The 15461-nt window shown below is 44.3% G+C and overlaps 1 protein-coding gene across 3 annotated transcripts in view; it reads left to right on the forward strand.

Annotated features, from left to right (window-relative positions):
• The first annotated feature begins 8518 nt into the window (after window positions 1–8518).
• Window positions 8519–15461, forward strand: part of ULK4 (unc-51 like kinase 4) — a 388775-nt gene continuing 381832 nt past the window's right edge. For all 3 annotated transcript variants that reach the window (XM_073333132.1, XM_073333131.1, XM_073333133.1), the window contains exons 1-2: window positions 8519–8683; window positions 14096–14283. In XM_073333132.1, coding sequence (XP_073189233.1) covers window positions 14146–14283 — 138 coding nt within the window. In that variant the 5' untranslated portion in view covers window positions 8519–8683; window positions 14096–14145. The remainder of the gene's footprint in view (window positions 8684–14095; window positions 14284–15461) is intronic.

Raw genomic sequence — 15461 nt, forward strand, 5'->3', positions numbered from 1 at the left:
TGACCCAATGATTCCTGCTGCACTCATTGCCTTCCTACCCTGTTTAAACACTAGTTCCTTGAGTGTTTTGATAGCTTTCCAAAGGGGGCATTATAGTGTGATAGTATGCTTATGTATAAGGTAATGTCTAGAAAGTTGGAACTTAAAGAGTTCTACTTTCCAGGAAGTGCTTGATGAGAGATAACACTCTATGTGGATCAAGGAATAAAGCCTGAATGTTGTACTTTCTTCTCTCCCTCTCCTTTTGTTCTTGAACACTGCATATGTCTGAAATGAGTTGGCTTCTGCAGGTATGTGAAATATGAAACTAAGAATATTGCAACGCAATACAACACAAAAAACAACCAACAAAACAAACAGCCCCCCCCAAAGAGACTATAATAATCATGGTGGCATACCAGATTCCTGTCCCAAGGCAGATGAAGATGAACGGGGATGTGTTCAGAAACTGCACATTCTTTACATCACAATGGGAAAATTGTAAAATTGCAATGGAGCTGGATAAAAAGGAAAACAAAAGAAGAGCATCCACACTATTAACTGTACAGGCAATCCTCAGACTTACGACACAATTGGTTCCTCAAAATTGCATCTTAAGTTGAAACATCGTAACTCAGAACCACAATCCACTCCATTGCAGGACCAAGCATCATAAAGTCGAAACCAATGTCGTAAGTCGAATCAGGGTGTCAGCTCAGAAATGTTGTAAGTGTGTTCGTTGTAAGTCGAACATCGTAAAGTCAAGAACTGCCTGTAATGGGCAAAAGCTGCCACACGCTCTAACAGCATCTGGATATGTCAACACCAGACCTGGAAGATCCATGTAAAATCTTGGAAGTACTCCATAATTATTTTCAAAGCACAAAAAATGTCATATCCACTACAGTCTAATAATAATAATTCCATATAATTGAAAACAGGAGCTCTTTCAAGAATATATTGGAGACCATTCTGGAAAAGAAGCCTGTATCTGGAAAGCCAGAGATGCCATATTCTGGCCAAATATGACCAAGGATATCACAGACCTAATGAGCAGGTGTGATACCTGGGGTGCGGGGGGGGAGGGGAGGATGATGCAGGCCAAGTAGCAAAATGAGACAATGGAAACACAATGCATTGCCAACAGACTTTAGAGCAAAATAGGAATGGACCTTTTCACCATAAACCACACAAAATACCTCATTATTGTTCCAACTTCTGGAAACCAGATGAACTATCAAACACTACCATTATTACCATCATAGACAGACAAATGAAGCATTTCAGCAGACATGGTATCCCAAATGGTGCAGCTTCAGACACTTGACCCCAGTTACTTGTAGTGAGTTTATTAAATTTACCTGAGAATTGGAATTCAGTTACATCACATCACCACCATACCATAGACAATCTAATGACTAAACTAAATTGGCAGTTAAAATTGATAATACTATTAAAGAACACTGCAAAATGCACAGAAAATATATGGCAAGCCATGTTTGAATGGAGAAACACACCCACAAAAGTCTTAATAGCAGCCCAGTATAACACGTGATGTCAAGAAGCACCCATAACTTGGTGCCTATAGCCCCAGTATTATAATTATAATTGGCAGTGGTGGAAGGAGTAACAGAAAAAAAGGAAGAGAGACAAGCAAAGGCCAAAGCCTACAATGACCAACAAGCTAAAGACCTCCTAGAACTGCAAACAGAAGACCCTGTCAAGATCAGATTACTTTCTCAGAAGAAAACATGCACTGTACTTGGAAGCAAGTTAAATGTGTTGAACAGATAAATCCTCCTTTATATAACGTAGCAGTGGATGGGAATATATTTCAAATAAACCACAAATACATTCACCCACTACAAAGACAAGATAAACATGGACTTGGAGGATGGTGAAATATACACCTCACTGAGACTCAATCAGCAAGACATGTAAGGAACACAGGCCAATAAGTGACCAAATGGATATCAGAACAGACTCTCAAAACACCACACCATCTGAAGAATCAAGTGTGAGGCAGTCTCCTATAGTCATAAGAAAGTCTCACATTTGCTCCAGCATCAACCCCCCTTGCAAAGCATACATGAAACTTTGTAGAACACTAAAGCATGAATAAACAACCCCCCCAAACCCAGAGGAAAATACCTTAGTTCTCAAGCAAGTGAAAAGTAAAAAACTAAAAAGTTGTTAAATTATACATATGACAAGTTAGGCTGCGAGTTTTCATGGAATCTGTGACCTCCGTGACTTCTGCAGCAGCCGGTGCGCTTGGCACCAGGGAAGCTCAGGCAGCCCCAGTGCCAGGCGCACTGGCCGCTGCTGCGGCAGTTTCTTGAGCCACTGCGCCGCCACCACCACAGCCAAATTTGGGGATGGGAGGGGGTAGGGAAATGGGTCACAGGATGGGGTGAGTTGGGGTCTGGGCGGTGATTGGAGTCTGGGGGGCTCCCTGGAAGCGGCGACATCCCTCTCACTCAGCTGCTAGGCAGAGGTGTGGCCAGGCAGCTTTGCAGACTGCCTCCACCCAGACTGCTGGCTTTGCAGCTCCCATTGGCCAGGAACCACGGCCAATGGGAGTTGCGGGGGCGGTGCCTGCAGGTGAAGGCAGCATGCAGAGCTGCTGGGCCATGCCTCCGCCTAGCAGCTGAGAGAGGGGGATGTCGCCACTTCCGGGGAGCTCCCACAGGTAAGTGCCACCCAGAGCCCTTCTCACCCCATCCATGCCCCAATCCCTCCCACACTCAAACTCTACTGCTGCTGGGGGGAGGCACGAAGCCAGGTGGGGAGCCTGCCAGCCCCACCAACCCTGCCCCCCCACCACCAACAGGAGTCCCGGCCTGTGCACTGCCGCCTGGTCCTCCTTCAGCAGCAGGGCCACCCTCCCCTAGCACCCATAGGGCCCCTGGGCAGCCCCACTCCCAAGTTTTATTCACTGGTATTTTTAGTAAAAATCATGGACTGGTCACAGGCTGTGAATTTTGTTTACTGCCCGTGACCTGTCTGTGACTTTTACTAAAAATACCTGTGACTAAAACGTAGCCTTAATGATGGGATAGATATCAAGGGAGTGTAACAGAATGTTAAATATGTAAGAGGATATGGATTCGGTATTCTTGTTTAATTTTTCTATTTCACATACATGTGGCAAAAAGGTATGTTACAAATATGATTGATAGCTTCCAATAGGGCTCATTATAGCATGATAGTATGGAAAATGTCTAGGAACACAGAGAACCTTGCTTTCAGGATGTATTTGGATGAGAGAGGAGAGTATATGTGAAGGAAAGAATAAAACCTGAATGTTACACTGTCTCAGCTCTCTCATTTATGCTCACTGAACACTGGAGCAGAGCACAACGTAAGTGAGGCAGTGGCAGGAGGAAGCACTCTCCCACCCAGCAATATCCTACTTTCACAGCCCCTAGAAACCATCTCCTCCTAGCCAGCACCCATCACCTGCTCAGCAGAACTTACCCGTGACCTGTCAGCGCTCCACCTTCTAGCACTAGGACTCCTTATCAGCAGACTACATCCCACAAGCTCCCCTCTGAAAACCAGTCCTGGTTTCATAATGATCCCAAAGTATTTGACTGCAATAACTGTGAAAATGGGACCATGATAAAAAACCCAAGTGGAGAAAGTTGAGAACCCCTGATATACAAGATCAATATGAATACAGACAAAAAGTGACAAGAAAGAAAATTCAGTCTCTTGGATCAGCCAAAAATTTGTCAGAAAGATTAACCTTAAATCAGTGTTTCCCAAACTTGGGACGCCGCTTGTTCAGGGAAAGCCCCTGGTGGGCCCGGCTGTTTTGTTTACCTGCCACGTCTGCAGGTTTGGCCGATCGTGGCTCCCACTGGCCGCGGTTCGCTGTGCCCGGCCAATGGGGGCTGTGGGAAGTGGCGGCCAGTACATTCCCTCAGCCCGTGCCACTTACCATATTTGCAGTGAAGTTTGCATCAGCAAAGACATTCATAACTTCTTAGTTAAAAGCAGTTGGGAAAAAAATGGTATGAGCCAATATAGCTACCCGTATCTGAATTTATTCATATTGTAAGGCTTTCTTATGAAGAGATTTGTTTTGCAAGACTGAATCTGTGGCTTGTCTGATAGGATTTGCTTGCTAAGAGGTGGATGTGCTCTTATAATTAAAGTCTCTGTTTAAAAATATTTATTTAATAAAATTAAAGATGACAAAAACAAACTTTCCATTTGTTTGTTTTGATTTACAGTACTTTGTACTGCTATAGTAACTTCCATATGAGGCTCTCAAGTTCTTTACATCCATTAATGTTCACAACACTCCAGATAACATAGGCACTGTTTCCCATTTCGTAATTTGTTACTATTATTTCTTATTAATATTGGATTTGGCACTGTCCATCACACAAAAATAAAGACCATCCTTGTCCTAAACTTATTATCTAACATACATATGACAGGACACTCTGGGAGAATCACAAAGGGAGTAACTTAGTTATTTGGATTTAGTTTTTGTCATTTATAGCTGGAGAAACTAAAGCAGAGAGAGGAAAGTTACTTTTCTAATGTCACACACAAAGTCACTGTGAAATCCAGGAATAAAACCCAGTTCTGTGCTTTAACCATTAGACCACGCTTCCTCTTTTAAACTATATCTGCTATCCTTAAGAGACCTAAGAATCAGATACGCATTAATTATAAACCTAAATTAATCCCTACTTAAGGCCCACTTTTTCTGTGATGATGACAAGAAACTATGTGACATCTATTTATTCATTTTACTTATACTGTGAGTTAAATACTCATTTATGTGGAAGAAAGAAGACAAGGGAAATCCATTCTGTTTGTGTTTAGTTTCAGTTATTAGACCACAGATGTCTCTGTAAGGGTTGGGAGGAAGTACTGTGCAACAGAGGAAGAATTTGAACATTCAAAAAAGTGAGCAAGCATTTAATGTTTTACTATGCACGTACAAATAACAATTTTCTGCTTACAACTTAGTGAAATCTAAAGAGATTTACTTGAGGACAGCAAAATCTCTCACCTATCTTCAGCAGTCATCTCCTGACAAATGTCAAGACCCTGTTCCAACCCCCCTGAAGCCTTGAACTGCTAAAAATATAATTTATTTTGTTACAAAGCTAAAACTAACTATTTTTCATTGACCTTAAAAATGGCTGAACTTTATTGGACCAAACTTTCCCAGAAAACTGAACTTGAAGCAGACACTAGACATGAAAAATGTCAGCCCAATGGACAAAGCTACAAGCACATGAAAACAGTAAATTGTAACGTAAAGTGTTGGACAGCCCTGGTATACAGGTCATTGCTGCACAGAATAAAACATATAAAAACTGTTTTGAATACTAATAACCTTTAGTTACCCACTGCTTTGCATTGAAAGATCTCAAAGCACTTTACAAATGTTAACGTAGCCTTTCAAATGGCCTGGGAGATGGCTAATTACAGTGGAGTCACATCTTACGCGGGGACTTAGGTTCTAAAGTCAGCGTGTAAGGCAAAAATTGCGTATAGTCAAAATTACCCTTGAAAATCCCTTAAATTGCCCATAAAGTACAGTATACTGTACATGGTTTTGTGTATACAACCCTGTACAGTAATATGTATAATGTATACAGTAATGTACAGTGTATAATAAAGAGTACATATGCAAAATATAATTTTACAGTACTGTATTTTTAATTACAGGGGGTAATTACAGGGGGTTGTCGGGGCTTGATGTTGATCCAGGAGATGGAGGTGACGGAGACTGAGTCGTAGACAAAGTGGTTGGCTCTGGTTCAGCTCAAGAAGTTGATTGCGTAGGCTCATCTGCTGCTGGTTGTTTTTCCTTGAAAAGCACAGTGATCAGCAACTGTCACTGTTGTCTCTTGAGCTGCTCAAACATTTCTTGATACGGTCTCAAATCGTCCGTAATACTACATGTGATTTTAAATCATTCAAGTATTTCGCTGCTTGGAACACTTCAGCAAATTTATGAAGATTCCAACTTGTTGGCTCTTTCTGTTCGTCGTCATCATCTTCATCTTCTGTAGACGATTTTATCAGTTCCTCTAACTCTTCGTTACTCAATGTTTCTCTATGGCTCTCAATTAATTCTTCAATTTCTTCCTCAAGGATGTGGATGAAGCCATCACCACCCACTTGCCTGGCCACCTGAACAATGCATTTCACTTCTTTGTCAATGGTCAGGAAACCCTTAAAATCATTCACACATTTTTTCCATAGGTTTCGCCAACATACATTGACTGTTTCAGGCTTGATTGCATCCACTGCCTGTTTAATGTAAGTGATGCAATCAGTAAGGTTGAAGGACTTCCAACACTCCATCACATTAAGATTGCGATCAGCATCCATAGCGCTACGTATCCCTGAGAATGTAAGCCTCGTGTACGTGGCCTTGAAACAGCAAATCATGCCTTGGTCGAGAGGCTGGAGGTGGTATTGGAAGGGAGAAAGACGACTTCAACATCGTTATGCGCAAACTGGAATGCCGCAGGATGGCCAGGAGCATTGTCTACGATCAGCAACACTTTAAAGTCAAGTTCTTTCCTCTTCGAGGCACCGCTTAATCTCTGGAATGAAACACTTGTGGAACCAATCCAGAAATAATGCTGCTGTCACCCAAGCCTTTTTATTTGATTGCCAGAACACAGGCAGGAGATTTTTGTTCTTGCCTTTTAGGGCAAGGGGATTTGCAGTCCTGTAGAGCAAGCCCAGCTTTATCAAATGCCCAGCCGCATTGCCACAAAACAACACAGTCACGCGGTCCTCAGCTGCTTTGAAGCCAGGGGCTTGTCTTTTTGATTTTGAAGTGTAAGTGCGGTTGGGCATTTTTTTCCAGAAGAGCCCAGTCTCATCAGCATTAAAAACTTGTTCTGGAAGTTAGCCCTTTTCTTCTATGATTTTCTTTAATTGTTTGGGGTAGGCTTTTGCTGCCTCTTCATTGGCAGATACAGCTTCACCAGTAGTCTGCACGTTTTTGAGGTTGAAGCGGTTCCTAAAATTCTTAAGCCAACCTTGGCTGGCTTTGAATTCCTTCTCATCAGAAGGCTGTCTCTCTTTGGCAGGACGTTTGAACAGCGCATAGAGACTAAGAGCCTTTTCTTGCAACGTGTTGCCATTGATAGGCACACGTTTACGGTTCATGTCTTCCAACCATAAGTTTAATGCCTTTTCAGTCTTCACTAAAGCCTTATCATGCACCTGGCTTGTCACCTTAGCAGTTATTGGAGCACTTGATGCCATGGTTTGATGAATTTCTCTCTCTCAAATCTTGATGGCACGGATGCTAGATTTGTTGCGGCTATATTTATGCGCCATGTTGGAGACCGGCATACCTTCTCTCAGTAAATCCAACACAGCCAGTTTTTGCTCCAGTGTTGGAACAGATCGCTGTTTCTTCGGTTGGCAACCAGAGGAAGTAGTTGGCTTGCGTTTAGGGGCCATGTTGTAAGAAAAATACGTACAGTATCTTTAAACACTAGAATCACACTCAGCGCGGCAAGATGCTCACACTATGAGAGGCACAGGGGAACTGAGACCGACTGAGGGAACAGCAGATTCACGTCTCCCATCTCATGCTCGCTCTGGGGCATACGCTCATTGAGTGGAATGGTGGGCGGAATTGCCCACACTATTTACAGGTATCTTGTTATTTTTCTTTTTTTTTTTTTTTTTTGCCGAACGCATATAGTTGAATTCACGTAAGTTAAATGCGCTTATGATGCAACTCACCTGTACAATGATCCTTTTGGCAGAGAGGGGATTACTGGGGAATTGGCAAGTTTAGTGCTATACCCAGGGTCACATACGGGCTTGTGAACTTGTTTCTAATCACACATTAACATGGGTTAACTGCCATGAGTATAACATGTCTGTGGGTGGTAGGTTTCCAGCCATGTGAGTTAAAGCAGGGTTGGAGAGTACAATGTAGACAAGCCTCACGGCCAAGCAGAGAAACCAGGAGCCCCAAATCCCTGCTCTAGGCCACCAGCTCTTCCGGCCTCCCCGTTTGGATCTGTCCCGCCCTGCAGTGGCGGGCATGGGCATAGGAGCTGGGGATACCACCCCACCTCCTGGCTTGAAGCGGTTTCCATTCTATGCAGGGTTACAGTTTAGTTCAGTGGCTCTCAGCACCCCTGGGCCCGGGCCAGCACACAAGCAGCAGCAGCCGGAGGAGGAGAGGGGACAAGGGCAAGATCAGGAGCAGGCAGGGTCATGGGAGCCGGGAAGGAAACAGCTGGAGCGCAGCGAACTCTTGCCCCTGCCCAAGGTAACCTCACCCGGAACCCGTCAGCTGGGCCAAGCGCCTTTGGCAGCCCCGCCTCTTTACACGTACGCATTTGCGTGGCCAATCCTTGCTCCGTTCGGTTTCCGGCGTCGGACGCGGTATCTTAGATACGGGGGCGGGGCTGGCTCAGACCACACGGGACTGAAGGGGTGCTGGGTACTCGGCGAGCGGCTCGGGGTCTCGCGCCGCCGGACTCGTCCTCTCTCCCGGGCCGGTCCTGGCCGCGGTGCGTTTCCTGGGGGGTAGCGTCTGTCGTTCCGGGGCCCCCGGGCGCGCTCCTCCCGGCCGGCTCCCCCGGCCAACCGCCGTGGAGTGGCCCCCGGGTGGGGGGCGGGGCTCGAGGATTTCGGTTGATGGCGGCAGCGTCTTGTCACCGACCCGCGGCGGCCCTGGCGTCAGGTACCCTGCCCCCCCCCCCCCCGCGCACGTGCGGTCCCGCTTCTGTCCGCTCCCGGCGCGGGGCCGGGCCGCTGCCCGCTGGGCTCGGGTCCCTGCAGAGAAGGGGGGCGCGCACCGCTGGAGGCTGCAGGGGCCGGTCCGACTTCCCCCCCTCCCCGCCCGAGGGTCTCCGCTGTGGGCGCTGAGCCGCTCCCCAGCGCGGCTGCATGGGCTCAGGCGCGGGTGAAATGTCCCGAGCCATAGGGCTGCCACCGCCAGCCCCGTGGCCCTCCAGCAGCCTGTGGGGAGCTCCGGGCTCGGCCGCCCATCCGTGAATGGTCGAGACGTGTTAGCAGAGAGAGGGCTCGGAGCAGATAAATTAGACGGTGGAATTGATGACCTGTTTAACTAATAGTCCGAGATCAGTTACTATTGAATATGTACGTTATGGTGGCACCCAAAGACCCCGGTCGGAGTTAGGGTCCTGGCTAGGAAACTCATTTCGGGCCCCACCCTAGTGCCCTCACCTCCTCCCGCACCTCAGCCCCCAATTTTGTGAGCATTAATGGCCCGCAATTTCCATACCCAGATGTGGCCCTCAGGCCAAAACATAGATGCTGACTTCTGCTGGTGGGTGCTTGACCTCCCCCCCACCTCCATCCCTGGCCCTGCCCTGACTACATCCCTGCCCTGCCCCTGTTCCAAGCCCTGCCCCAAAGTGTCCACCCCTTCCCTGCCCCTATTCCAACCCCTTCCCCAAATCACTGCCCTGGTCCCGCCTCCTCCCCTGAGCGTGCAGCATTCCCGCTCCTCCTCCCAGAGCTTGTTATGCCGCAAAACTGCTGTTTTGTGGCAGCAAGCACTGGGAGGAGAAGTGGGGACGCGGCGCGTTCAGGGGAGGAAGTGGAGGTGAGGTGAGGTGAGCTGGGATGGGAGGCGGGGTGGGGTGGGGAGGCTTGGCTGCCGGTGGATGCATAGCACCCACCAATTTTTCCCCCTGGGTGCTCCAGCCCTGGATCACCCACGGAATTGGCACCTATGGGCCAAAATGTTTGCCCACCCTGATTTACAATGTGAACGTGCTAACAGGGGAAAGGTGGGTTGCAATATACAAGCCAATGAGTCTGGTGAAAAATTAGAACAGCTTTGTTAGTTACATGTATTGGAGCCTTTTTTTAAAAAAAAAATAGTATTTCAGTTTTCCCTAACAATCCCTGTGGAACCTTGCTCCTGGATCTCAGCTCGCCAGCATGAGACTGGGGAAACTCCTCTAGCTGGTAAGGACTTTAAAGTCTTGAGTGTAGCAGCATAAACTAGTGGTTCTCAACCAGGGGTCTGGGGTCCCCTGGGGCTGTGAGCAGGTTTCAGGGGGTCCGCCAAATAGGGCCAGCATTAGACTCACTGGGGCCTACGGCAGAAAGCTGATGTCCCACTGCATGGGTCTGAAGCCCAGGGCCCTAAACCTCATCGTTCAGGATTGAAGCTGAAGCCTGAGCAATGTAGTTTCATGGGGGACCCCTGTGGTGTGGGGCCCCAGGCAACTGCCCCGTTTGCTGGCCCTGGCTTTTGTATGCAGAAAAACAGTTGTGGCACAGGTGGGTCGGGGAGTTTTTATAGCATGTTGAGGGGGCCTCAGGAAAAAAAAGTCTATACCATGGTTCTCGACCATCAGCCAGACCTTTTTGGACCAGCATGTGCTGCCCCTGCGGGGTAGGGATCCTGCCCTCCACTTAGATCATTTTTAACTGTTGCCAGAGAAGAAGGTCCCCAGAGGAACAGAGTCAGAATGGCTACGAATCCAGCCCTTCTGGATGCAAGCTCCTCTTCTAGGTAGCTTAGTGTCCTAAACCTACCTTCCAGTCAGATCTGTTATGTTCTAAAACTATTATTTTGGGTATTTCTGCATGCTGTTCTGCCTGATTTCTTCATTGCTTTAACACAGATAATTTTGATGCCAAGCTGAAAGGGTACCACAAATCCTACAGTGCCATTCTTCAGACATTCCTTTCATTCTATATGGGCAGTTTGTTTGACTGCTTGATGTGGCCTATTGTCAAGGCCAATGCAAGTGTCCCAGAGTTGGCACTGTTGAAGCAAGAATTTCTGGCCCTGACAGTACCCCCTCCCCATCTGTGTTAGAGGCTATGATGCAGCTATTGCTGCTCTTTGGGTTCAGATGAGCCAGAAAGTGTATCTCTTGCCAAATACACCTCTATTACTGAGGAATATTAGTATTGATTCCACAGGTGAGGATCCTAATTTTGGCCAGTTTTTCTGAAGAAGCTGTTGAAGAAAAGCTGATCTTCAGCTGGCTCAATAATCTGCGAAAGCTTTAAAAGAGTTAGCTGGGCCAGGAACCTCTCACCAATAGTATTGCTGTATCCTTGAACCTTACTTTGGGCCATCTGGTTAAGATGTGGCAGATCCCTCACACAACTGCTTCATTCTCACAGATGGTTGAGGGAAAAAAAATTTCCTAGAAGATGCTGCTGGCTATGTCTCACATCCTGCTCATGAGAGCTTTTTGCTAGAGAGAAGACCCACCACATTTATAGTACTGGGATGGGAATAGGGGCAAAATCATGAGCTGCAGAACTGGGATTCTTCTTTGTTACTTTGTGGCTACAACTTTTGAAGCTGTGGACAACTGTGACTTCATGGGCAGGGTTAGTTAGACCTTGTGGGGGTGGGAGTCCTACATCCTGGTCAGTTGTGTTCCCCAAAGGAAACTTCAGGAGCTTAAGAATCTTATGCATGAGGTTGCAGATCTGGAATGGGTAAACTGTGTAGTCTCCTTTGATGTAAGTAATATAAGGTGAGAGCTTAGATACATATCTATAGGTCTGTTTGACTGCACTTTCATGTGAAGTCTGATTCTTGCAAATATCTCACCCCCTATATTGTAGGATATTAATGTGATCTGATGAAAGCGCCTTTTAAAATACTCAGTTCCTGTGAGATGAAGATTCTTACATGGAAAATCTTTTTTTCCTGTGTCAAGGTTCCTTCCCCACTCTGTACTCTAGGGTACAGATGTGGGGACCTGCATGAAAACCCCCTAAACTTATTTTTACCAGCTTAGGTTAAAACTTCCCCAAGGTACAGACTATTCCCTTTTTCCCTTGGACTTTATTGCTGCCACCACCAAGCGTCTAACAGATATATAACAGGGGAAGAGCCGGCTTGGAAACTTCTTTCCCCCCAAAATCCTCCCCAAACCCTACACCCCCTTTCCTGGGGAAGGCTTGATAAAAATCCTCACCAATTTGCATCGGTGAACACAGACGCAAACCCTTGGATCTTAAGAACAATGAAAAAGAATCAGGTTCTTAAAAGAAGAATTTTAATTGAAGAAAAAGTAAAAGAATCACCTCTATAAAATCAGGATGATAAATACCTTACAGGGTAATTAGATTCAAAACATAGAGAATCCCTCTAGGCAAAACCTTAAGTTACAAAAAGACACAAAGACAGGAATATCCATTCCATTCAGCACAGCTATTTTATCAGCCATTTAAACAAAACAGAATCTAACACATATCTAGCTAGATTACTTACTAAGTTCTAAGACTCCATTCCTTTTCTGTTCCCGGCAAAAGCATCACACAGACAGAGAGAACCTTTGTTTCTCCTCCCCCCACACCTTTGAAAGTATCTTGTCTCCTCATTGGTCATTTTGGTCAGGTGCCAGCAAGGTTATCCTAACTTCTTAACCCTTTACAGGTGAAAGGGTTTTTCCTTTGGCCAGGAGGGATTTTAAAGGTGTTTACCCTTCCCTTTATATTTATGACATCCTGGTGGCAGGAATTTCTGCTTGTAGCGTGAGTGAATGGCTCAATCGCTTTATTTAAAGTTTTACTCATCCAAGATTTGTCATAAGGGTGATAGGCTCATTAAAGTTATCATCCTTCCTTTGTTCTCACACTTGCAGCTCTTTTCCCGAGACCTTGAAGTTAGGTGGTCTTTGGGGCAGACAAAAGCACTTGAAAAATCTTCCTAACTTTATTTTATAGTAATTATCAGGAGGACTGTCTAAATAGTGTCAGAGTGCATTTTTTTTTATCATGACATAGCTGGCCTGAAAGAGGAAGACATCAAGGCTCAGTTGATGAGAGGCAAGGCTGTCAACACTGCGTGTCCTAAAGCAATCTCCCATCTGACAACTGCAAAACAGCTCTCTGTGCACTCATAGAGAGAAGAAATGTATAGAGTATTACTGCTTACATCCTGCGTCCAGGAGAGAATCCCATTTTGGAATCTGTTCTTCAGAGTTTGTTTCCCAAGTAGAGGAGGCCAAACTCTCCCATCCCAAAATAAAATAAAAATGTCTTTGTGATGTCCGTCACTTGAAGTTTGCCAAAGTGCTTTTTTTTTTTTTTCTACTTATGGTTTACATTTCCTACAGGCTTCAGCATTCATAGTCTCTTGGGATTTTTTTAAAGCAGTATTTTACTCCTCTTTTAAGAAACAAAATAAATCCCTGCTGTAGAGCTGATACTTTCATTGTCTCAGACAGTGGAAGTCTAAGGCCAGGGAATGAGAATCTTCTTAGAAAGCTGTCTCCAGAGAAGCAGAATTATAAATATGTATTTTCCCTTCATATGTTTTAGTTGTTATGATATTTTGCTACCAGTACTGTTTGAAATTCAAAGTAAAGGCTCACTCAGACCAAGACAAAATAGCTCCTATTACTTAATGTGCTCAGATACAGAACATAAATACGCAGATTAAAAAGGTCTGCTTTACTTCTTACTAAACATGGTGAACTACTTACATTTTTTCTGATGTACAAATGAGACTACATTGAGGATTACTAATAAATTGTAAATATTTCTTTGGAAGCAACAGTACGGTATTATCTAGATTTCGAAGTCAAAAAACGATAAAACTGATGGGAAAATTAGAAGTTAGTTTATGTGGAATTGCCTTGAATCTCAAAACACAAAACTAGCTCAGTTGGTAAACATAACTTTCCATTATCTTTCTCTACACTAGGGAATTTCAAGATATTCCCACTCATACATGCTACCTCTGGTTCTTAGCAGGTTTAATTGATGTGGTAAAAACATTGGAAGCTGCTGGGGTCCTTGGCTCCATTAGGGCTAGTGCCAAGATAGATGAACTGCTAGTAGACCAAAATTCCCTAGTAATGTCATGGCTGTAGAGGCAGGGCTTTGTAGATTAAGTTTTGTTTAGAATTTGCAGTTTCGAGTTTAATATTGTGACTCTTATATTATCCTCTGTGTAAAATGTTGATTAGACTTAGTTGTGGGAGGTCTTGTTTATAAACTTTCTGTAAGGTCAATCATTATTGCTAATCACACGAACGGTACCTTTTTGTATTAAATGCCATATCTTAAGAATTAAGAAAATAATGATTACATATTTACATTTAATAAATTTGAATTTCTTTCTTTCAATATGATGTTTTAGTGATGAAAACAACCCATTTCTTAATTTGTTGGATGTAAAGCGTATTAAACATGGAGAACTTTATTCTATATGAAGAGATTGGAAGAGGAAGCAAGACAGTTGTTTATAAAGGAAGAAGAAAAGGCACTATTAATTTTGTTGCAATTCTTTGCACTGATAAATGCAAAAGAGCTGAAATAACCAACTGGGTAAGAATAATGTTTATTACTATTTCGGTAGGGAAATGTAGATACAAATACCAGGTACTACTTCACATACAATTAATTTGTCACAGTTTATAGTTGATTGCACTGTTGTTGTAGCCTTGTTGGTCAAAGCAGGTGAGATAATATCCATTATTGGACCAATGTCTGCTGATGGAAGGTAGAAACTTTCTAGCTAGACAGAGCTCTTCTTCTGGTCTGTGGAGCTCAAAAGCTTGTACATTCCACCAGTAGAAGTTGGTCCAATAAAAGACATTACTTCACCTACCTTGTGTGTGTGTCAATTTATAGCAATGTTTTAAGATTTTAGATTCCAAATTCCCATAGCTTAAATGGGGTTTTTTGTAGGTGTTAAGTCATGGATTCCTCCTAAAGTCCCTCACTTAATTTCAGTCCTTTTTTAGCACAGATGTAAACACATCTGCTCATAAGAGGTTAACTTGTGCTGGTCATAGAAGCTGTCATAAATGTAGTGATTGTTTTTACTTTGTTACTGCAGTGTTCACTGGGAAAATACAAGTCAATTGAAGTACCAGCCTCCCTCCTCTCCCATATATACATTGTCTTAAGTACTTTCTCTTATTGTTTCAGTAATCAACACTTACTGAGTCACTACGAAGTTATATCCTTGGTTAAAAATGCTCAGAATATTTTGTTACTTTTTGTATTGAGCATATCCAGCAATTCTTCTACCACAAACTGCAGTAAATGTTGCACATTTAGGCTTCCTTCCTTCCTTTTTTTTTTAAGATGGAAAAGGGGAATGGAGAAATTTCTACTATTTTCCCCCGTGTCCCTCAAAGCTGTGAACCGTACTTTATTGGAGTTGACCCATCTTTCAACATAAATGTAGCTCCTGGGCACCTCTCAGTGATATTTGGCTGACCAGAGGGGATTACTCAAGAATAATGGAAAACTCTTTCCTTCTCCAGTACTCACTGTACCTGCTTCTTTCACACTTCTATCTCTCACTGGCACAGAAACTAGGGACGTAACTTTGACCCTGAACTCTGATCTACAACATGGGAATATTTTCTTCTGTCACTGGATAGCTATGCTGACCCTGGCCTTCTTTCTTAAACTGTTGTTTTTTTGTTAACCAGTTGAACTGTTTTGAGGAAAATTGACTGTAGTTCTGAACATAGGGAAGTTGGGGTGGGTGG

Source organism: Lepidochelys kempii, chromosome 2 (assembly GCF_965140285.1).
Source record: "Lepidochelys kempii isolate rLepKem1 chromosome 2, rLepKem1.hap1, whole genome shotgun sequence".
Classification (NCBI taxonomy): Eukaryota; Metazoa; Chordata; order Testudines; family Cheloniidae; genus Lepidochelys; species Lepidochelys kempii.